Below are 23720 nucleotides of genomic sequence, written 5' to 3' on the forward strand. Positions count from 1 at the left end.
CTTTTCATCAGCCTCGTTCCCACGACGTCGTGCCAAGGGTGCAGACCCTTGTAGCAGTCGTATTTGGGCGTTTTCGAAAATTTTTACGGCTGGACCAGTCGTTTCGAAAATGAAACGAACCGTATTTCGCCAAAAACCCACCAATACTGTGCATACTATGGTCAACGAGGCCCAAAACTAAAACCAAAAAATCTGAAAAAAAAAAAAACTAAAATCAAAAGTTTTTTTCTGGGGAGGACGGGAGCCTGAGGAGGAACATCAGTCAGAAGCAACGGAACGATTTAAAAGAAGTGGTCATTGCTATGTTTTTACAACACTCTGTCTATCACACAATAGATAATGGATAGTGGATAAGACTGCATAATGGGTGATAGAATGCTAAGTGCCTCTACTGAGTTAACTCATGATCAGGCGTCGAGGAATTGGGGTGGGGGGTTGAGAAGCACGAAAGGACAGCCTGATCGCAGGTGTATTGATTAGGAATAGACCGGTCTGACTGGATGACTGGAAAGTCATGACTAATCGTGAAATACTCTCTACAACAAGACTGGTCTTGGTGGCTAGGGCCTGTTGACAGGTTCTGGCCAAGTGCAAAAGCCTACCTATCCTCTGTGGTGGGGGCAATTTACTTGTCTAAGGTGTACAAGTACATGCATGTGAGGTAGTTTCCTTCCCTCCTTCCCTGTGTGACTATTGTCTTGATGCACCTCAGTTTCCCATTTCCTACCCCCCTTCAGTAAACCTGCCACGCAAGGATGGGCTCCTGGCCATGCAGGCTAAAGCTGACCAAAATTCTAGAAACTAGAGTGTGGTGGTATTTCAAAACTACTAGTGCAAGACTAGTCTACTATTGAAAGACCTGTCACTTCAATAGGCCATTCCCGAGTTGCTGCAAGCCTCTGTTTGAAAGTGAGTCTAAGTGCAAAGTCATTGATATGCTAATAAAACTCATTTTCACAACAAAGGTTTTGCACTTAGCCTCATTTTGAAAGTGAGAGTTTTTGAAACTTGGAAATGAGCTATTCATATAAAACGCTCCTGTATAAAAATTGCGGGGCAGTGTGCATGAAACTAAAGATGGGAGAATTCAAGACAGGGGGTGTTTAAACTTCATCAAGTGGACCAAGTGTAAATGCTTCACCCAAAAAGGGTGTCTTTTTACAGGTACATGTAAGAAAATAAAATAACTATTGCAGACAAAACGGGCAGAAATGCTGAGACATTAAAAGGCAAAATATAAGTGCAGACCGTTTACATTCCAGTCCTTAAGGATTACTTATCATGAATTGGCCTATGGTTGGCCAGTTGCTAGGTTGATGCATATTCCTTTTTTCCTGTGATCTATTTTGAGTAAAAGTTAAACTGGAGTGTGGGCTATTTTTGTAGCAAGCAAGGACTAGGCGGTTTATGTTTCAGTCAAGTATGCTCAGCTCTCAAAAACCAGTCAACTGTCTGTCTTAGCAATTGTAAACAGTAAAGTGACAGCAATTCTGCCAGTAATTATTCAACTGAGACAGTTACCGTTGACAAAAATCACAACAATAGGTTAAAAGGTTTTATTTTTACATTTTTAACAACTCCACAGAGCTCATAATAATCAGACAGAGGTTGCTTATCTATACATGTCAAAGGTACTGTAGCTTAGCTCAAACAGAGTTAAAAAGTGATTATAATAAAAGAATATCATGTTAACAGATCATCAGTGAACACTAATAATTTACAATTCAAATGATCCAAAATTAGTGATGGCTAGGGCCTCATAATCATCAATAAATAAACTGACTATAAACAATAGTGAATAAAATGAGCTTTCCCCTCATAAAGTGCATTAAAAACTATTCACCATGATCAGCCAAAAATGTAAAAATATTACCAACCTGAACCCATTTAAGTTGTACCCCTGACATCACCTAACATTATTCTGACTCAAGGAGACACAAATTGGAAAGAAAAGAACTTTATCTCTTAATCTCTTAATCCTGACCCTATTATGTCACTTAGATTAGAACGCAAACAAAAATATTTTCTAAAATTATGCATTTGAAATTTGCGTATTTCTTTTTCTTTCTTATTCATTTGGAATTGAAACGGCAAATTTGTTCATACACTGCTATCGTTCCCTCGAAAACCATACCCAGTTCCAGACGAAAGTGGGCAAAGTGCATATACTACTCATTTTCAGTCCAAAAAGGCACAAACACCATACTCTTAAGGGCGGCTGCACATGATACCTACATGGCTTATATAAGGGAGTACCCCCCAGGTATCCCTTTTATATACCTCTTATTGACAAATGGTACGGTCCCTTTCACACACTAGTTTGGAAAGCTCCATCTATTTTAAATTTTCTAGACAGCCCTTTGAGGTCTCACATTTTTACACAATGGTCCTGACATCTTCAAAAGCCTTTGATTTTACTATTGGATACACCTCATACCCTTTACATATAAAAGTTCTGCCACTGAACATTGGTCATCAGCCAACTCAAACAGTCGGTTTGTGAGGAACATCACTGGAAGGTTTAGCTTGTTTGGGCGTGTTGTCCACAGGCTTATTAGCATAAAGAATTACTGAATATGATACAATTGCTATGGCTACAAAAGTAAGAATGTCAACAGGGATTCCAAAGATCAACCAACACAGAACTGCTGTGAACATAATCTCTAAAGCACTAGCAAACGTCTTTAGTATAGAATTAAGTCGCTGCAAGAACAGGGCAGTCGTAATCCCAATGGCTGCATTGTTGAGTACTATAGCTAACACTTTGCCCTGGAATATTGAGCTAATGCTTTCTTTAGTGAATGCACCTGATAAAGTACCATTAAACCAGAGGACAGCAATGTTGCAAAAAATGGAATCTAAATACATGAAAAAGTTCTGAACCATGAAAGGTACATCGCCACTTCTACCCTTAAGAAGGTACTCATTATAAACACCAGCAAAGCACGAACAGAATACTTGAACAAGGATCAGAATCAAGTGCACATCAAAGCGCAGGGAAAAGGAGCTGCCTGCTGTGGTGAGGTTCTCATATTTAATCTGCTTTACAATACAGCCAGATGTTAGTAACAGCAAAGAGAACCACTGCTGTCCACTCAACTGCTTGTTAAATAATATCTGGAACAAAAGCAATAAAAAACAAGAGTGGTTTAATTTGAAATTCCTCTACTCATTATAATAATTATTTAATCTAAAAGCTTCCTTCCCAATACACCTCTTGACTGAGCTGAGAAAAATGAGATGAGCACCCACCCCTGACTAAAAACTTGATAATATGTTTCCAAGGCAAAAAAATACCTTGTCTAGTAGTGCAGTGCAAGTAGATTTGCCTGTTAGGCAAGCAACTAATTTCTCTGCTCACTTTGCCAACAGGCACTTTAGAAGCATAAATTATGAAGAAATGAAACATGATTCAGAGTGATCAACACAATAATGACTACAGCCAAGATGGGTTTATTACATAAAAAACAACCATGTATGATTTCCATTTGTCTTTGAAAACCTAAGCAAGGAGTATTTAGGTGCCCTGGGGCACATTTCTGGAAAGTCCCGATAATTGATGGGCCCAGTAAGCTGTCTCCATTTACATTAAAGATCGAGGTTTCAATAGTTTTGCATCTAGCATGATAGAGTGGTTTTCGTTTGAGTGTCGTAAAACCAAAACCAAAGTAATTACTCTGGCCAATCACATAGGACACAGACAATACATTGAACCAATCAAAACTCGAAGTAATTACATGTGGCTGACCCAAAGCGCGGGAAAATGCATGCGAGCGCGTCACAATTGGCTTTGGTTTTACTTCTGATTGGATGAAAAGGTGGCGCGAATCTTTTAAGCCAATCGCATCGTGTAGAAAGTGCAAAACCAATTACTTTTCGACACTCAAATGAAAACCGCTCTAAAACTATCAGTTAGTGAAACAAAAATGGAGTAGTTTGTTAGCCAGGACCGGTGCTCTTATTCTTTATATTTCGATTTGAATATTTGATTTCGGGTCCGAAAAGTTATCGGGACTTTCGAGAAACGGGCCCCTGGGCAAACAACATCTGAGAGTACCTTGCCAAAGGGTATCCTGGAATTCAAGTATTTTTGAGCCCTGTGTTTCGCATTACTGACAAAACATTTGGGAGATGTTGACTGCAAATGCACAATTTCGGTTTTACAGCCAGGGGTACACCGGATTTCACATGACCGCGATGATTAAATGGGGGCAACAATCAAAACCCACAAAAATTCATTGGGTTTCCCACAAAATTCCAAAAAACCTCTGGCTCCGGTTGTTCAAACACTGGATAGCGCTATCCACTGGATAAATTACTATCCAGAGGATAAGTATTAGGGAAACCAATTGTGCTATCCAGTGGATAGAGATTTATCCAATGGATAGGATTATCCACCTTTTCAACAACTGGACCCTGGACCAAAAATTAACCCCAAAAAGATCAATGCCAAATTTCTAACCCTTAAAATTTTGCAGAATTTCACCCAAAACACCCAAAAACACCCAAAACAATCCTTTGATCATCCCTGTCACTTGAAGTCCAGAGTACCCCCCCCCCCCCCACCGCCCCACAGCCCCCGCTGGGGTTTTACACCTATTAACTTTTTCTTCTGAGCTGTGAAACTTTTTTCAGTGGTAGAAAGGAATCAATTTATTAATAATGACAAATACAAATTTCAAATAGACATCATGAGACTTTATTATATCCCTAACCTCTAAGAAGTAAACAATTTGAATGTTAAGGGGGGTGGGGAGGGGCAAATGGTGATCTCAGAAAATATACCCTGCAGAGAAACTTACAACGAAAAATTCTTGTATGGCATTTACATTCTCCTTACTTTTCAGATTTTCTTCAATACAAAAAATCCCTTTCATTTTTGAACTTAAATCATGGTGACCACAAGTTGTTTTCACTTGAAAGTTTGAAAAACAAATCAGAGGCAGATCTAGGGGGAGGGTGCAGGGGGTCTGCACCCCCCCCCCCCCCCCCGGCGACCACCTGCGGTTTTCTTATACAACTGGTATTCTGCAAAAAAAACTATGTGGCTTATTGGTGTTGAAGTAGAGTAAAAGACGAGTGCACCCCCTCCTAAAAAAAATCCTGGATCCGCCCCTGCAAATGGTGAAAATATGAATACCAACTCAGCTGGTCTATCTCAGCAATAAAAACTGTCATAATTTGAAATTCTTCATGGTACTGTTTAAATATTCTTAATGGATTTTATCTCTTTGTTTTGGTAAAAACTAGTTCAAAAGTTAATTTGCATTATACCAGAATTCTTTAACTGCATAGAAGTTGCCATGCCAGTCCCTTGTCACCCCTTTAAAACTGTCGACAATAAAATGTTATCTTAACTTGTAACTAAATTATTATCTGTTATACCTATTGTCTATTTATCATTAATTCTAAAAGTGATCTCTAGTTAAACATTAATTTAAAAAATCAGCTTTTAACCAAGATTCACTTTAGTATTATACACCTCAAAAGCCCTGCCTTTATACAAAAATTTGCTACTACTTTCCCAACACTGTACAGGAAAAATATAGCTGAATTTAAAAATTAAAATTATAATTTAAGGAATACATGGAAAAACTATGGTAACAGTAATCAGATGAAAGTATTTACTGTTTTTATTTTGAAATTGGCCTCGATAAGAATCTAAAACTGAGACTAAAACACCCATTAAGCTAACTAAAATTTTTAAAACCCACCATTAAATTATTTATAATTACCCGAAACGTAACAGTTTGATTAACAGCATGACGATTTCAACAGAGTACAAGGTTAACGCATCTGCATGTAAATATTGACAGCACTTTTTTCTTAAGCACAGATGAATTACCAAACAACCGGCTATGACAGGAAATATTTCAAAATTTGATTCAATATTCCTTCTTGTTTTTTTTTTTTTTTTTTGCTTTACCCAAATTAACGATATATTGGGGCAAAACTGTTTTACTCAACTTGTTCCCTTACCTGAAAGATAACGCCAGTCACGACAACTCTGAATTGCAGTAGAAGATAGTAGGTTGTTGGATCATAGTTTGCAAGATTCACAAATGCTAAGTTGTTGTAAAGGCAGTACATGAATGCTGGAACAATGTAGAGCAGCAAAACTATGAAGCAAAAAATTTGAATAGAGAAAAATCAAAATTATGGTGGCTGGAAATAAAGTACAGGAAAAAAAATTCCTTTTTGACCGAGAAACGATTCCACTAATGTATCCATACGTATATCATTGCAGCTCTAAGTTAAAGACAGCTGATTTTGAGAATTGGAAATTTTGCTCCCGTTTGGCCTGAGGTTAAACTTTATATATTGAAAGCTGTCCTTAAAATATGGACTTTCTCTCTTACGTATTTGGATTCTTGTTTTGTTGTATTTTTGATGAATCTGAAATAAGTCTAATCTACTTCCTGTTGGATCCATGCTGAAATAAATTAGTTAGTGTATTAAATACCCCCAAAGGTGTCTGTATCAACTTTAACAAAATTTAATAGAATCAATTTCTTTGGATCGTTCCTGTGTTCTTGACTGATATAAAATAAAATAAAATATGAATAATTGTTATATAAAGCGGAGACCTTTTGTCAAGGTTTTCCGGTGGATGAGTTAAATTATTTACCTTTTGTGTTAGAACGAACGTGTCCGATGAATTCTCCCAACGTCACTCTAAATTAAAAGATACAAAAAATACAGTCAAACTAACCTCACTTCCTTGAGTGTACTTTCTACCACACAAACAAAAATACATAAAGCAGACCAGTTAATAACTTGATTCCTTGCTTACTGTCTTAGTTGAAGACTAACTGCAACCAGAAGTTTGACACACTCGGACAAGAGCACAACTGTTGTTGTGTTGTAGGCGTAATGATTATCTTTATCCCTTGATGCTGTTACAAGAATTCCTGAAGCAAAACATGAGGAGCGAAGAAAGAATGATTAAAATCAAAATCTTGTTTAGTACTGTACACCTTGCCATAAAAAGTCGAGGTACATGACGATCAAATTAGCTTTTCATACCTTGGCATATAAATAACGCCATATAACCTACGAAAATAAAGAAGTGTGCTGTTGAAGGGAAGAGGTTTTTGAGATCAGAAAGAGCGCTAGTTCTTCCTGCAGCTGGCATTTTGTCGTCGTGTGTTGAACTCTCTGCCATGAACTTTCTTTTTCAGTCTGGCGCCCCATCTACTTTAAAACTTCTGTAAGGCGTATTTTGAGGTTTTTTGGACGCGAGGAGTATGAGACGAGCTTCTATCGAAGCTCTTTATGAATGATGGGATAGCTCTTCCCAGTCTCTTCCCTTATCGTCATAGCAACAAATTGTCCGAGAAAAGCAAAACTGGGAAAGATGGCGGACTTGTTGAACTCTGGCGAAGATAAGCCAAAAAGAACGCGGGTTTTCGTGAACCATGTGGATTTATACACTGGGAAGAATATAAGCAAGGTAGAAGAGAAATATTCCTCTAGAATTAACAACAGTAACATGGGAATCAAGGCCCACAATTTTGGACTTCTGTTGAAAGTTTCAACCTTAAATATAAAGCTTATATTCAATGTTAAGACTCTATGATTTAAGTAGTATCAACTGCCTTAAGCTTGAAACGCTACAATTTTTTTAGTTGTCTTCATCTTGATCAGATAAACGTTCCATTCTATTGATTCTTTCACACCCTGGAACAAGAAATCCACATTTTTATTAGGCCTGACTTTAAGGTGTTTTCTCTAAACTTGAAGTTGAATGGGTAACTTTAGTATACTTGTTTTTTTTTTTTAATTTCTGAGATTCTAGCATCCTCTGTTGTTGGAGCTACAGCTGAAGAAGATGAAGGAAATGATGATGAGTCTCAAGCTAGTGGACAGCCTCAAATTCCAAAAGAAAGTTGTTATGAAGTTGTTGGTACCTTACAAGATCCCACTCAGCACAAACCTGAGTGGGTTGAACAAGTGTTTGAGGTGTGCACTTAAGTGTAAACTTCTTTGGTCAAGATGGCTGGATATTAGCACATTCCTTTTTTGGCTTTTTTATCAACCTTGACTCAATCTTGCTCCATAAAAAAAGCGCAAAAAAAGAGAAAGTAAGAACTTGGCCAGTATTCAGCCATCTTGGCCTCATCTTATGCTTCATCAATAATTCAGTTTTATAAATCTCAAGGGTATTAGAAGGCAACAGTGTAAGGGAGACTACTATAAGCATTTTGGGGTGGGGCTGTACTTTTTGGACCATGCAGTCCTTAGTGAAACCAGAACATGATCAGCTAGTGACTTATCCAAAAGACATCTCAAAGGGTATGAAATAAATTACTTTTTTGCAAGAGCCACTTGCCTCCAAAAGATTTCAAACTTTTGGCCAAAGTTATAGCTGTCAGGTTTTTAAAAAAATCAAAAATGATTTTACCCCTTTGTTAATTACTTTGATATTAGGGTTAAACTCTTACAAAAAAACAAGGTCAGGATTGAGTCTATAGCATCAAAGTAGCCTCATTGGAGTCTACAAGAGATCATTATACAAAGTGCTTGGTTGATATCTAGATGGGAGCCAGCAAGAAATATCTGAAAGTTAGCCACCAATTTTCTAAATGTAACAAACAAAGATGTTTGCTTCTCCTTCGCTGTCACAGACTTATTTTTGCAGTGTTTAAGCAAAGTGGGCTGAAGAGTTCTTATTGAGTCACCACTTTGGGCACTAATTTTCTAAATGTTGTAGCCATTATATAGGAAATTAGGGCACAATGGCTCCTGTATTAGGCACAAATCTGGTATGTCATGATCTGTCCAGGTTGCAGGTGAAGGGGGCAAATGTAATAAGAAGACTAGTATTTCTAGACTAGGCACCCTGTCCAGCAGCGTGCACCTTAAATTAAGAAAGAAGCAGACCAGTGTGCAAAGAAAGTAGTGCACAATAGCCTTAAGGGCTAGTGGATTTTGCTATATATCAGGCTAGTTAATTCTGTTCTTCACTTGCCCAATGGGAGAGTGAAGACTTTTGGGGAATTCAGATTACATAAGAACTGTCCAAAAAAATTGAGTTTGCTCATGGAGATAAGGAGATGATCTCTGTGTTTTTATTAAATAGTACAACAGCAAAGAGGATCTGTTGCCCCATTTACTGGAATGTGATATCATTGTATATGATATCACTGGAAGTCCTGACCAGGTGGATGAAGCCACATGGGCTGTTTCAGGTAATTTTTTTTATTATGATTTATACATTGTACTCATTATCTGTCCTCTCATTGGCTAAGAGGCTACAGCTAATTTTGGAAATCAGTAAGTTGTGTTGTGAGGCAGCTGTATATCAAGGAGTGTCAGCTGGCCAACTGTGACTTATCAAATAGAAAATAACAGTAGCAGGCGCTGTACTGTTTTCTGTTTTACTCAACCATGCAATCAACTATCACTTCGATGCCAACTGAGATTAGGAATATGCAATCCCTAAATCTCGGTGTACACTGGCTTAATGTAAGGTCTACATATGTGTGTAGTGCTTGTTGGCCTGCATGCGCTTTAACTTTGTTTTTTTCAATTTTCCACAAATTTAGAATGTTAGTGGTCGTAGCTCTGACATACTTGAATGTCTCTCCCTCTTTATTATCAGCCCTCCATGCAGAGTTGGAGAATTTTAACAAAATGAAAGTGTTCATCTGTCTGTCAACTGTCATGACATGGGCAAGAAGCAAGCCACTGGATCCTGTAAGTTATTTAGGGCAGTAGTTAACACTGTTGACTGAGAGATGGTTTAATTTGATGTGAAAAATATCTTATTAGCAATAAAAATATGTGCCTTCGAACAGTCCTCAACACTGTGTTGGCCTTTGAGAAATGTCAGTGGAAGTAGCATCAAACCGTTAAGGAGTGTCTTCCACCACCTGCTGGCCTAGTTCTGGCTTGTCACATATCATTTATGCGCCTCCTTTCATTATTAAACGGTTTAAAACCAAGTCTCTCAGGCACTTCAGTCAAAGAAGTTTGAGTGAAATGATCCAGAATGATGTAATTTGCTGTCTTATCTGTTGGACTTGCATTTTGGCCTTTGAGGTCACATGATTTCCCCAAGTTACTGTGGTTCGACCTTATTACAAATGACATATTCACCAATATAAAACCATGGTGCAAAATAACGATTTTGTTGAAGCTCATAAAAAAACTACTTCTGGAGGATGTGACCTAAATTTAGTTAATGCTCTCCAGACAACACATTATTACATAACTGACTCATAATTAATTTTAATTGCAACTTTTTCTATCAGGATGATCCAGAAATATCTTTTACTGAAGACGACTATCGTCGCAGAAGGGCTCATCCTAACTTTAAATCACACATCAGTGCTGAGAAACTTGTAATTAAGCATGGAAAAACCAACAAGGCTAAGTTCATCACTTATGTGGTTGCCTCTGGATTGACATACGGATCAGGAGAGGAGATTTTCCACTTTCTCTTCAAGACTGCATGGCATGGCCAAGCGCCAGCATTGCAGTGTTTTGGGAATGGTCAAAATATTGTACCAACTATTCACATCAAGGATCTTGCAGCGGTGATTGTGAATATCTGTGATCAGAACCCTAAAGTGCGCTACCTCATGGCGGTGGACGATTCTAAGAATACTCTTGAAGAAATTGTCAAGGTTGGTGATGATAGATTTAAGATAATGTTGATGTTTAATATGATTGTTGATAATCGAATTACAGCTGATGGGACCGCACAGTATGAATTAGTATGTATGTGTTGTGTAGAAATTTGTTTGTTGTTATGTCTTTATTTTATTCTAGGTTGTAAGTGTACATCTTGGAAATGGAAAAGTCAAAAATATAACCAAAGAAGAAGCCTTACTCATTAAAGAGCTTGAGGTATAGTGTACACATACAGGTACAGATAGCACATCTTCTGGTACCAAAAAAATTATTTATTTAGTTACAAGGTAAAGCACATAAGACTGATGATGTAATGATATTTAATAATCTTGATAATTATTTGTAGATGAAGCTTTTTCAAAAGAATTTTTTGTCGCTGCAATAGTAGGGGAGTGAAACACATTTTTTTCCATCTGACTTGTTCAAATCAGTTTAATTTACCACCAAATTAGAAAAGAGTCAGAAACTGACTGACTTTTCAAGCCCTGGCCTAATTTTTGTCAATGGCTAAGATCAGTATTTTTGACACTATCAATAAGGCAGTTGATTTAACCAAATTTTTGTGCACTAAATATCATGTATTGATAAATGTTTGTTTGCAGCAAGCTGACTTTGATATGCTGCTGGTCAACCTTAGGATGGATGCAACTTACATTAAAGAAGGAATGAACATCAGCTGGGTATCAGAGGTGAGAACAAAAGTGACCTTTTATTTACTAATTTGATGTTACAGCATATTATCCTCACTGCCACCCTCATTTTCATCTTTCATTTCAACGAAATCTTCTTCCACCAAATATTAACTTCATCATGTTCATCACTATTCTAATCATCACCCAGAGAAGCTCTATCCTCACCTAGCGTAAGAAAGTAGCCAACACGTTGCAAGGCTGCCACCAGTTTCTCACGAATTGATACCTGCATGCAGAAATTCCATACTAATAACGTGTTACTACCCAGATCTGGGAAGCACTGCTGATTGGTGGAAGCAAAAAATTGCGCTTGTGGGCAGGCATAATCAATCAGAAACACTACCCACACTCGGCAATTGTTGAGAAATTGAACTCATATAGGGTAACTTCAGAGAACATAAGAATCCACACCCCTCCCCTGTCCCCTCTATTCAAAGTTGGGTTTTTTGTTGATTTCTAAAGGTAGCTTGAACATCGGCACAACATTGAATTGAGGGGATGGGGGAGGAAAAGCTAAATTTTCCCCTTTTGAAGTCAGGAAAATGTCAGAAAGCTCCTTTAGGGCGAAGTGTCTCAACTCGTTTTGTCGCCGATCGCAGATCTTAATTTGTATACTCATTCCTCAGACGTCACTTCCCAGGAAAACCAGTGGTGGCGTCACAAACTGTCAACTCCAACTCTTTTCAAGCTATATTCCTCATGCCACCATGTCAACAACTTGCTGGTTGTCTTCTTTTTCGTCACTGTGAACAACTGCACCAGATGTAACCAATGCATTTCCTAAGCTGTGTATTAAAAATACTACCGGGTACTTGTTAGCCTGTTCCAGGTGTTTGATAGTGGGAAGCAAGTTAAATCGTACGCGGCCAGCGCAAAAAACACGAGGGGAAAAAACAAGGAGAGACTGGGGTGCCCTATGTTTTCCCTCGTCAATTTTTTGCCGGCGCCCTAATTTTTTACCCGCTCCCCACCATCCGAACGCCTGGAACAGGCTAGGTTCTTGTTTATTCTGTTTTGTCATATTTGCATCAATATCTGTTCAATATTGACACTGCACTTAATCCACCAGACTGGGCTTACAGAGAACATAGATGAAGTCATAAAAGAGTACAAAGAAACAAGAGGCCTTCTGGTATGAGAAACGTTTTTCTCATGATGCATTATGTAGATAGTTTTAAACTGTGCGAGACATTTCCTTTTAGCCAATAGACTGCTTGAAGTCCGCCTTTTCTCTTAAAATCCATCTAGTTCTTATCTCAGCCAGTGCGATTGCAAACCAGGATGTTATGTTATGATAAGGGATTGGGATGAGACAGGAAAAGATGGACTGCCTTAGATGGAAAGAGCACGAGAAAATTAGCCAGAAGGCCAATTTTGAGGAGACTGACACATAAGACTACGATTTTATAGCTGCTTGAATTTCTGGAAAATTATAAGGATTTGTATGGAAAAAATCGCTGGACCGCACGCCATGCGTCCCAGCAACTTTTTTCATATAAATCCTTATAATTTTTCGAACATTCCAACAGCTATAAAATCTTAGTCTTATATGTCAGTGTCCTCAAAATTGGCCTTCTGGCTAATTTTCTCGTGCCTTTTCCATCTAAGGCATTTTTAGAGCTGTATCCCATAATTTTTGTTTAACGATGGTCACGTGACCAAGTCCTGCAAAGGGCCTATTCCCAGTATGAAAAGACTTTTCAGCTTTGTCAATTGCTGAATGTATTTTTTATTTTCAAAGTAATAAACAATTTAACGTTCTATTTGAACTCTTTAGCCATTGAGAGCGTGTATCCTGGGACCACCAGCTTCAGGAAAAACTCTTGTCATCAAACAACTCTGTGAACACTACAAACTTCATCACATTAAAATCCAAGATGTTATTGATGAAGCAGTGGAAAAATTGGTAAGTACTTTATCCACAGTCTATCTGTAAGGTTTTGCTGTTGAAGTAATTTTTGACATTTTTTAAATCTTATAACTGCAGCAACATTGGTGTAAAACGAGTTGAAAAGCTACGTTGCGTGCTTTACCGCCCACGTTCAAACGAGTCTTGTAGCAAATCAGGTTGTTACAAGTTGCGTGGTGCCTACATCTGATTAGTTAAAATTACGCGCGCGGGAGTGATGCCATACACGGGAGTTACGTCACTTGCTGCGGTTTCCAGGCGTTCAGATAGTAGAGCGCGGCGGTCAGTGGGAAGCGAGTTAAATTGTACACCGGGAAAACGGGGGGTTCTCCCCTCGTTTTTTTGTTGTTGTTGTTGTTTTGTTTCTACGTGAATTTTCTCCCGCACTCTACTATCTGAACGCCTAGAACAGGCTATTTCTGCAGTATATGAGTTTGCCTTGGGCCGGTAAAACGCCCAATATGTACAGATTTTGCTGCTGTAAGCAGTACTACTCTCTACTTTCTGCAACAACTTTTCGCAACCTACAACAAATGATTTGCTGCAAGACAGGTTTTAATTCAGGGGTGGTAAAACGCGCAACATGCATCGCTATTCAACTCGCATGCAACAATGTTGCAAATTGAAAGTTGCACATTTTAATTGCCTGTTTTACCAATCTATGGCTAGTTACCATGACAGCTGTAAACCCATGATTACTGCCAATCAGGCTGCAAACAAAGCAAACCTGAAACAGAATAATATTTAAAATGTTAAATTCGTTTTTGTAGCAACGCAGCGCCGCTCGAGCAGAGGCCGAGGGCGATGATGAAGATGATCTAAAGGCACAAGAAGATCAAGAATTTCTGGAGACGCTGCAGGACAGTAAAGATAGAAATAGCGGTAAGGAGAGCTACTAAGACATAAATCCATGACTTGTTTGACTTGTTTATCGGCTTGATTATAGAGTAAAATAAAAAATAAACAATGAAGACAGTTTTCGTTTTCAAAACACAAAAACGTCAAAAAGACTGAAAAAAACGGTCGATTATCTGTGAAGTGTCTTTTTTAAATCTCGTATTAAAAGACCTTTGTTGGTAATGTTAGTGGCCATAAGGTCTCCTTCTTGATTCAGAAATTTTGATCTGACATTTCAGGAAAAAAACCGCAATCTTCACACTAAATTCATGTTGCAGTTTCTCGCACGTAATGAAACAAATTTATTTTCTTCTTTTTTTTTTTTCATTTTTGGCAGGTCGTTATGAAGATCAATACATCATCAGATTTTACAAAGACAAGTTACATTCCATGCCTTGTCAAAATCAGGTGAGTTTTTTCTTTGTCATTGAAGCATTATTTTAACTTCTATGTTATTAGTTAGAAAAAGTAGCCTTTATTGCTAACTTAATACATTCGGATTTGTTGTATTGTTTTAGGGATTTATTTTGGACGGTTATCCCAAAACATACGAACAAGCTAAAGAACTGTTTGCAGGTAAGTTTTCTGCGGCTTGGTTAAGTTTATCGTTCTTTGGAAACTGTCACGACGGCGACGGCAACGAGAGCGTCTAAAAAACAATAGGTTTAGATTAGCGAAATAACAACTTTGCACGCGTACAGCACACTTTTTTAAAACATTTCTCATTGTCCTCACTACATGACTATTTACGTTTGTCGAGAAAAGAGAGACAATGAATTTCTCTCGCTGTTTTTTGAACTTGGATATTTTTCTTAGAAATTCAATTCTAAGTGAGTTCATCTACATTTGACAAAGCGACCGAGTTGGGATAATCGCGCTGAAGTTTCAAAGAACGTTTTCACATCCCTCGTCGTCATGGTATCTTAAATGCCTATTACTTAAATAATACCCAACTGGTGCCAAGTCGAGCAGTCGTCCCCAAATGTATCTTAACGCGGGAAATCATGCCACCGCATGCCACCGGAGCATGGCGTGAAAAAATAGAAGTGCCAGGCGAGAAAGTCTTGCAACTGGTCCAAGCCGCCGCAGGTCAGCCACGCATCCGTATTTATCTCGTCATGCAAGTGTTGGAGACTACAGCGCCGAAAAAATGCGGCCTACCAAGGGAAAAGATGCATGCGTTGAGAGGCACCGTGAAAAAAGGGACGGGGAACAGGCAACTGACGTTGCAGAGATGGGCTAGAGCAAACTTTGTAATAGTTAGGGTATTGAGAGGAGAAGTGTGACGTGTATTTACGATGGTAGACAAAACTTCTGGATCACAACTATAGTGAGCTTGACAACAGCCACAGCAACGATAACTGCAAAAAGGCAATAGGTTTATATTTGCAAAACAACAACTTTCACGTGCATCACGCCTTTTTGTACATTTCTTAGCCGTCGTTGCACGACTAAAACGCGAAAAAGCTTAATTTCACGTTTTGTCGAGGACGGGAACTCAAGACAACAACTTCCTTTTTCGTTTCCTGAACTTTGATACAGTCCTTCAGAATTCAACTCCAAAAACATTTGCCAACATTTGACGAATTGAACGAGATGGAATAAGCTCCATAAAAACTAGGGCAGCGCGAATTCACTTTTTAAGTGACGTTTTCGTACCTGTCGCCCTCGTTGTTGCTTAAGCTCCCTGGGGAGCATAAGGAGAATGGCAAATAAGCTGTAGGTTTTATATCAGCAAAACAACAACTTTGCACGTGCACCACGCTTTTTTTACATTTCTTTGCCGTTGTTGCGCGACTGCGACATGAAACTTCCTAATTTCACGCGCCCGCTTTATGGAGTTGGTGAACACAGCACAAAAATCTTCTTTTTAGTTTTCTAAGACTCAGGTATGATCCTTTCAATTTCGGATTCAGTCCCAGACAATTTCGCGAATATTTGACAAATTAAATCCCAGGAAAATGAATAAGATCGATGAAGTTTGAAACAGTGCAAGTTCACTTTTTAAGTAGCCTTTTCCGGTTTGTTGTCATCCAGAAATTTTTCTCTCTTGGCAACGTGACGTAACGACGTCTCCTGTGTCATTGAGACAGCTCTATTTTTTTCATTTTAGCTGATGAAGGAGAGGAGGGTGAGGAAGATTCACCATTAAGTTATGACAAGCTTATCATGCCAGGTAAAAGAAATGATTTTCCATGTTCACGATCTTTTATTGTAATTACGTCGTGTAGAGACCGAGCGCAACCGTTACGCTGCAATAGTCCTTGTCGGCTCTGTAAGATACTGTCAGTAAACGCGTGCAGTTAAGTAAGCGGGGTTTAAACTGAGTAAAGTTAAGCTTAAAAGAGCAAATCGCTTTGGCCAATAAAAAAAGATGCAAAAAGCCAGATAAACCAATCAAAACTTAGATAAAACACCGGTTGCCAAACGCGGGAAAATGCTTAGTAGCAAGTAACTGTTGGTTTAAGTTTCAATTCTAATTGGCTGAGAAGGTCTGAGGGGGGGCGTCAGACGCAGACGGTTACTTGAACCAATCAATCCAGATCAAACGACGGCTACCAAGGGCGGGAAAACACCTACCAGCAAGTTACAGGTAGTTTAAGTTTCGATTCTCATTGGTTGAGAAAGGTCACCAGTTTTTTTAGCCAGTTGTAAAGCATAGCCGTGCTAGAGCATGATAATCTTGAAATTACTGCTTCCCTCAGTAAGCCCAAACTTACGTCTGATATTTTTATGGTTACAGAGGTCGTCGTATCATTAGATGCACCGGACGAATTCCTAAAAAACAGAGTCATGAACCTACCGGAGAGTGTTGTTGCTGGTACACACAACACAGAAGAAGGTTTGTTGCAAATAATCCACGATCGTTCAAAAAAACATAAAGCGTAGTGCAAGAATTATAGTTAGTGCATGACAGTTGTGGGAGCAGATGCGCTTGAGTGGTTTGTGTATCCCGAGAGGGAAGGGGCACTCCTTTATTGGGCCTAAACGGGTACCGGGTATGTGCAGCTGAACAGGGTAGGTATGGTTTTCAGGGTCTACGATTTCACTGTTTAGAATCTTGAAAAGGGTGTCTTTCTGCGTTGGAAGCAAGAATGTGAAGGTTGGCGATGAGCGGTCGACATTTGTGGCACCAATAATTTTTTTCCAAAAAATGTTAGTTTGAAAACTGCTGAATAGGGTAGGCAAAACGAAACGAATCAAGGTCGTAAAATAAGTTCCTGTGGGTGAGAAAATGGGCAATTTTGGTCTTACACAGGGCCTAACCCTAACCCTAACCCTAACCCTACTCCACCCAAGCTTTCCTTGGCTACCCCCCCCCCCCCCCCGGTTGTTGATATGCAATTGACTTAACGACCAGCAAGATGACGTTTCCTTGATCAAACTGGGAACAACTTGATTTTGCGATAAATGATGGCACTACTTGTTTGAATAACCCGACAAGACAGCGCGGCTTGTTCCACTCCTTTCCTTTGCTCTTGGGCGACTAGGGAATCATATGCTGGGAAGCCTGGATTTCACTTGTTCAGAGCATCAGACCCCTAACATTTTTCATAGAGTACAGCCTTGACTATTATGCGTTCTGGTTTTCTACAGGTTTGATGCGACGGCTAGCAGAGTTTCGCGCTGTTAACACGGAAGACGAAACTGTAATGAACTATTTTGATGAACTAGAGATTCATCCCGATCATATCGGTAAGTTTAGTTTGTTTAAAATGGAGCTGACTCGTTGGCCACACCTGAAGTGGAATTAATGTGGGAAATACAAGGCAGATGAAACAGCGATCCTCTTCTTTTACGCCACATTACCTGCCAGGGGTTATAGGGTGCTTATCATTTGTCAGAACTTGCCGACCATACCAATCCAGTCGGGAAACTGGGGACTTTTATTAGAGACCTTTAGCGCCTAAGTTTTCAGCAGAAACCCCGAACGGCAAACCTCTAGAGGTTACATGACCAAGCCTTGCATTCGTGTGTGGAGTTCTGCTCCCAGTTGTTCTAAGGCCGATTAGTGCTTAACCCGGGGTTAAATTTAACCCGGGTTTCCTTTTCTTTTGTTCAAGAGCATTTTCTCGCATAATTTTCTCTGTTATTTTAAGCTCAATTTACCTTAGTTCAAATTTGGCACTAACCCTGGCTTATCTTAACCCAGCTTTGAACAACCCAGCCCTTGACGCGAGTTGCCTACGCCCTGCGGTAGGTTTTCAAATGAATCACTTACGTGAAAATCCACCTCCAGGCCTTATTAATCCGTGTTGAAAACTTCAAACATCACCGACGGCAAGGCTTGGTCACGTGACTTTAAGAGGTTTGCCGTTTGGGGTTTCTGCTGAAAACCTGGATGCTAAAGGTCTTTATCGTTAAACAGAACTATGCAGCAAAATGTTGCTAAATGGCATGCTCGGCAGTAATAGGCTTTGTGTAAAGGACACGAGCCAAAGGCCCATACGGCCGAAGCTTATCCCGGTTTCCTTAGCATAAGGCATACGTAGGAGTATTGCTACTCCCCCATGGAGGGGATGCTAGTCTATCGCAGGGTTACCCCCCAGCAGTATGTCGCCAGTGTCCATTTATACACACCCGGGTGAAGAGAGACAAACTGGAGTAAAGTTCCTTGTTTAAGGAAGCAACGCGCCGGGCGAGGCTTGAACCCCGGACCTCCAGATCCGGAGTTCGAGGTGTTAATCACTCGGCCACACACGCCTCCGGCTTTGTAGAAGTTTCGTGAAAAAAAACTAATATTTCACTTTCAAGATTTACCGGTCTAGCCATTCGCAACCATACGGGATATTCAGAACTGCGGATAGTTCTGACTTTCGTTAAGCGTCCTTAGACTTAAGACTACGTTGTACTCATCCTGACCAATTTTGATCCAAGCACGCAACGCTCTATTTTGAAGTGGTCGGCAAGAATGGGAACCGCATCTGTGACCTTCACCGGGTTCAAACCGGTTGAAAAGAACGTTTACCGCAAAATTTAGTTTTCTCGTATAACGGATCGAAGACCGAATTGAATATGTATCCTTATAAAACATTTTGAATGTTTTTTTATGTATTGTATGATTTTATTTGCAGATATAACACAAGATAAAGCTAGAAAAATGACCAAGACTGTTGAGCAGATAAAAAAACTGATGGGTGCGCCTAGAAATTACGGTATGTGTAAGTAGTATATAGCCACAGTTTCAACCAATCATCAAGGCCGATTGCCCCTATATGATTAAGTTAGACCATGCAGTAAGATGACTAGAGTTTGCAAGTTAATTGAGTGACTAAATGGATAAAAGAGTTTTATTTTGTGAAAAAAAAACCTGCACTTTAAGCTACGGGACCCATCAGCTACGTTTAACGACAAAATTGTTGAGACATTCAAATAGGGTAACTTCAGAGAACAAAAGAATCCACACCCCCTCCTCCGTCCCCTCCTTTCAAAGTTGGGTGTTTGTCGTTTTCTACAGGTAGCTCGAATAGCGGCACAACATTGCATTAAGAGGATGGGAGAGGGAAAGCTTTATTTTCTCCTTTTGAAGTCTGTAAAACGTAAGAGAAGCCCTTTAGGGCAAAGTGTTTCAACAAATTTTGTCGCCGATTGTAGTTTACACCAGGCACTCCACCCAAATAATTAGACACAAATAATCTAAATAGAACATAACAGGGTAAAAAAAAAGCAATTGGCAGAAGGCAATCAGTTGGTTCTTTCCAGCAGGCATGGTCGAAGGTTTGAACTCGGGACGACTGAGAACAAATACAACAAAATGGTCAGAACGGGACTCGAACCTGGGTGACCCAGATTTCGTGTCCGACGCGCTGACCACTCGCCCGTCGTCCGCGGGGTCCCCATTTGTACAACTGAGTGGAGAGGAATGTTCCTTGTTTACGATATTTTTTTCCATAAGTGAGCGAACGAATGGAAAATGCAACATCTAAATACACTTTTCTACCATACCCCCTTGCCACTATATTTAATGGGTGTGAGCACAAGAGAATACGAACTCTAATTGAGTCTTAGGGCGCAACTTTTATGTCAGTAGAGCTTATAACGTTTTTATTGTTTGTGTTTTTTCATCAGGTCCGACACCAGAGGAGCTGGCCGAAATGGAAAGAATTGAAACGGAGAAACGCGTATGTTGTTTTAAAAACTGTTTATGAAACCAATCAGCTAACGATTGTTGTGTGTTATGTATCGGTCAAATCGAAGCTTCAACATGCTCCCCCCCCCGGGCAACCCCCCGGGCATTTGACTTTTTTGAAAATTATTGTTCAAATTCCCCCCTACCCGGGCCAAAATGCCGTTCAAATGCCCCACACTAGAGTCCATTCAGGTGATCAAATGCCCCCACCCCGGGGACATTTCAAAGGAACAAAAATGACAGAAGGACGGCGGAAACGCCTTCAGTTGTCGAACAAAATCTTTATAAATATAACAAAAACTGAGAAACACTGTTAGCGTATTTACTACGAACAAAAAAACTCGTGCAAAGGGGCGGAAATCGCTGCTACAAGGTCACTGAATGCTCAGCTTTTCTTCATCATGCAACATACAAAGCGTTCTACAAAAAAAGATCCCACATATTGAGATTACTACATCATGACCATTTCACTGACATGCATCATCGCTCACCGTATAAATTAACATACTTGCAGTAGATCAAAGTAGTTGACCTGAGCTTTTTATTTTATTTTATTCTATGTTATGTTGTTGTATTGAATCGCTGGTATAGGTATTGTATTTCATTGTAAACACAACAATAACATACATTCATACATTCAAAGCCTGAATCCAATATTAAAAATTTTAAAATTTAAATACTTTAAAAACGGCACAAAGCTTGTTTAAGCCCTTCCCTTGTAACCAATTGGCCACAAAAGCACAATCTTTTCCACGAAAATCCTCTAACAGCGCGTCCCCCATGATAGCTCGCCACGCCAAAGATTTTACATGAAATCGAGGGTGCAGTTCAAATTCCCCACCCCTAAAGCATGGGGATCAAATTCCCCACCCCCTGGAAGACTCTGATAATCAAACTCCCTCCTCCCCGGGACGGCAAAAGTGTCAAATGCCTTGGGTATGCCCGGGGGGGGGGGGGGGGCATGTTGAAGCTTCGATTTGACCGGCACATTAGCAGTATAACCTCTAAATTTTAGTGTAGTCTTAGTTGTGTTTTATAAATTTTGTCACGCAGCTTGAAAAAGAGCGGAAAGAACGAGAGGAGCGTGAAAAGAGAGACGCTGAAGAAGCTGCTGAGAGACAACGCAGAGAACAAGAATGGGTAAGAATGATCTGTAAAAAATGCCAAACACATAGACTCTAAAATGTCCTTAAGAACGAGACGAATTTTCACCGTGCGTCGGACTCGAAATCCGGCGGTTCCAGATTCAAGTCTCGCTGTTGCTGGTCATTAGCTGGGTTTGTCCTTTATCTTGGGTTCAAATCCTCGGCCATGCTTGTAAATAGCCACCTGTCAATAAGTAGGGCCACCCTCCTAGCTGGGCCAGCTTTTCTCCATATAAAACCTTCAGCTCGCCCGGCCGGCTCAACTCGTTCAAGGCGAGACGAGACAACCAGAGCATGCGCCAGCACTGTTGTCAGCTCTTGGCTTTTACTCTTGGCTTTAAGCCGTTGGCTAAGGCAAACTCGGGCAAGGCGAGACAATCAGAGCATGCGCGAGCGCTGTTGTCGGCTCTTGGCTCAGGCAAAGAGGTCAATTTTTTTTTCTCATATAACGCTCGCTTGAGTTGACTAGGCTAGAAGGGCGATCCTCTTTCCCATGACATTTTTTCTCCATAAAAAAGGGGCCTAAGGCAAGTGCGCTTCCACTTTAAACAAAACACTTAGACTTCTACTAACATTGTGGATTCCTTTTAGCGCATCCGACTGACTGAAGTCAAACGGCAGGAACAAGAGCTGTTAGAGAATCAGTCCATTCCACTTAGGAACTATCTGATGAAGCACGTGATGCCCACCCTCGCGCAGGGCCTTATTGAGTGCTGCAAGATGCGCCCTGATGACCCTGTGGATTATTTGGTGAGTTATCCCTCAAAAAAGGCGTAAGAACAACATGCATATAAAAGAATGTTATGTCAAATCGTTTATCCATGATATAGATCGTTTTCACATGACAATTTAGCGGCTATATTGGCGCAACAAAACAATGAAAAGGCCGCCATGTTGGTGTACCAAAACGTCCTGTGGGAATTGAACGCTTTGCTCATGTTATGTGTTTTCTTATACCATGAGTACCGGAAGTTATTAGGGAGCTTGAGCAAAGACTTTTTTTAGCGCGGCGCGTCAACCGGGAGTGGACATTTTGAATTCTCGGGCAGTGGTTTTTACCAACATTTTCGGGCAAATTGTCTCTATAAGACTTGGGAAAAGGCCCTGACGTGAGTTGCTCAAAAACGCTCTCGTGTGTGCCAGAAGGCCGAAGCCACGAGCGGCGGGTAAATCTTGGCCGCAACCGGAAACGCGCAAGAAACGTCTATGGCACCTAGGGTATTTTTCTTATGTTCGTTCCAAAAAACTGCATAGCAAAGGTGGAAACGATTTATACTTAAGGAGCTCCGAAGAACCGGTTTAATAAGTTTTGGTGCCTTCATGGTAAGTTACTGGTCGTTTCGATACAAGTTTATTCAGTCGAGTTGTAAAAGGTTCACGCACTTGGCTTAAAGAACGAAGAATATTCATCCAAAATGTTTTCCCTTTTTACTTGCAAAATATACTTCAAGTGGCCGAAATTTTAGTGCAGTTTCACTGCTGGAGTTTGTATCGAAACGACCGGTTTCTCTCTTGGCAAGTTACACATCTTAACGAGTGAAAGTTGAAGGAAGGAGCCGGAACATGAAATAGCCGTAGAAAAACTGCTGCGATGAAGCTGACGCGTTTTCCGTTCTTTTTCAGGCCGAATATCTCTTCAAGAACAACCCGCAGATAGATTAAACGATGCGAAGAAGTGAAAAATTGTACATTTAGATATGTCACAGAAGCATGTTGTAAATATACTTGGTAACTGGTAACAGATATTTCAGTTACCTATGTAACCGTAGAAAAGTTATAACATTGGCGTCGTCGTACATTTCTTATATAAATAAATGTGAAAATAAAGTTAAACGTTTCAAGTAAAACCTGTCTGCAAGTTTGTCTGCAGGATGTGAAATCGTCGTAGAGGTGTGGATCTTACTTGAATTTCCAAGCTTTCTTGACTGAAAACCATTATATTTTTCCTTGCTGTCCTCAAAAACGTACCGCGCATTTCCATAGTAACATCCATTGTGACGTTGAAACTTGACACAGAAATCCTCCCAAGCGCGCGCTTCAGCGAAAGCCCAATTGACTGTGCAGGCAAACCGACAAATTCGTATACACATGCAATACTATGGGGCTACCAAGAGACAAAGCTCGCATTTTCATGAACTTAAGTCAAATTCCACTTCACGTTTGTGAGCACAAAAGAATCGTTGAATGCTAAGTTAGTCTATAAACGTGATCCACACTCCATAGTTTTTTGCAGTTGCAGTTCCAGTCCAATCCTCTTTAATAGAGAGATCATAAGATTCATGTTTATACACCAGACGGCAAACGTCAGA

At 39.9% G+C, this 23720-nt stretch overlaps 2 protein-coding genes across 2 annotated transcripts; one reads left to right on the plus strand and one right to left on the minus strand.

Moving 5' to 3' along the window:
• Positions 1–1555: 1555 nt before the first annotated feature.
• Positions 1556–7203, minus strand: LOC140942874 (UDP-galactose transporter senju-like). The gene is made up of 5 exons (XM_073391889.1): positions 7027–7203; positions 6794–6911; positions 6629–6675; positions 5980–6119; positions 1556–3117 (listed from the first exon to the last, which is right to left on the minus strand). Exons 1-5 carry the CDS (start codon positions 7163–7165, stop codon positions 2485–2487), a joined length of 1077 nt encoding a protein of 358 aa, XP_073247990.1. The 5' UTR covers positions 7166–7203; the 3' UTR covers positions 1556–2484.
• A 114-nt stretch (positions 7204–7317) lies between these two features.
• Positions 7318–23258, plus strand: LOC140943721 (adenylate kinase 7-like). The gene is made up of 20 exons (XM_073392833.1): positions 7318–7453; positions 7792–7962; positions 9083–9191; positions 9605–9699; positions 10257–10631; positions 10777–10854; positions 11241–11327; positions 12400–12462; positions 13108–13236; positions 14010–14121; positions 14474–14544; positions 14655–14712; positions 16250–16312; positions 16880–16978; positions 17734–17832; positions 19212–19292; positions 20206–20258; positions 21320–21406; positions 22003–22161; positions 23035–23258. The coding sequence occupies exons 1-20, from the start codon at positions 7358–7360 to the stop codon at positions 23071–23073; spliced, it is 2124 nt and encodes a 707-aa protein (XP_073248934.1). The 5' UTR covers positions 7318–7357; the 3' UTR covers positions 23074–23258.
• The last annotated feature ends 462 nt before the right edge of the window (positions 23259–23720 follow it).

This window comes from Porites lutea, chromosome 7 (genome assembly GCF_958299795.1).
Source record: "Porites lutea chromosome 7, jaPorLute2.1, whole genome shotgun sequence".
In the NCBI taxonomy this organism is placed as follows: Eukaryota; Metazoa; Cnidaria; class Anthozoa; order Scleractinia; family Poritidae; genus Porites; species Porites lutea.

What these genes read in the sequence shown, in the direction of transcription:
- LOC140942874 (XM_073391889.1), bottom strand. Translation starts at nt 7,165, where the DNA reads ATGGCAGAGAGTTCAACACACGACGACAAAATGCCAGCTGCAGGAAGA. An exon ending in CGTTCGTTCTAACACAAAAG is followed by an intron (nt 6,120 to 6,628) that starts GTAAATAATTTA and finishes TTTGCTTCATAG; the next exon opens with TTTTGCTGCTCTACATTGTT. An exon ending in TGACTGGCGTTATCTTTCAG is followed by an intron (nt 3,118 to 5,979) that starts GTAAGGGAACAA and finishes CTTTTGTTCCAG; the next exon opens with ATATTATTTAACAAGCAGTT.
- LOC140943721 (XM_073392833.1), top strand. Translation starts at nt 7,358, where the DNA reads ATGGCGGACTTGTTGAACTCTGGCGAAGATAAGCCAAAAAGAACGCGG. An exon ending in CTGGGAAGAATATAAGCAAG is followed by an intron (nt 7,454 to 7,791) that starts GTAGAAGAGAAA and finishes TTAATTTCTGAG; the next exon opens with ATTCTAGCATCCTCTGTTGT. An exon ending in AACGCAGAGAACAAGAATGG is followed by an intron (nt 21,407 to 22,002) that starts GTAAGAATGATC and finishes GATTCCTTTTAG; the next exon opens with CGCATCCGACTGACTGAAGT.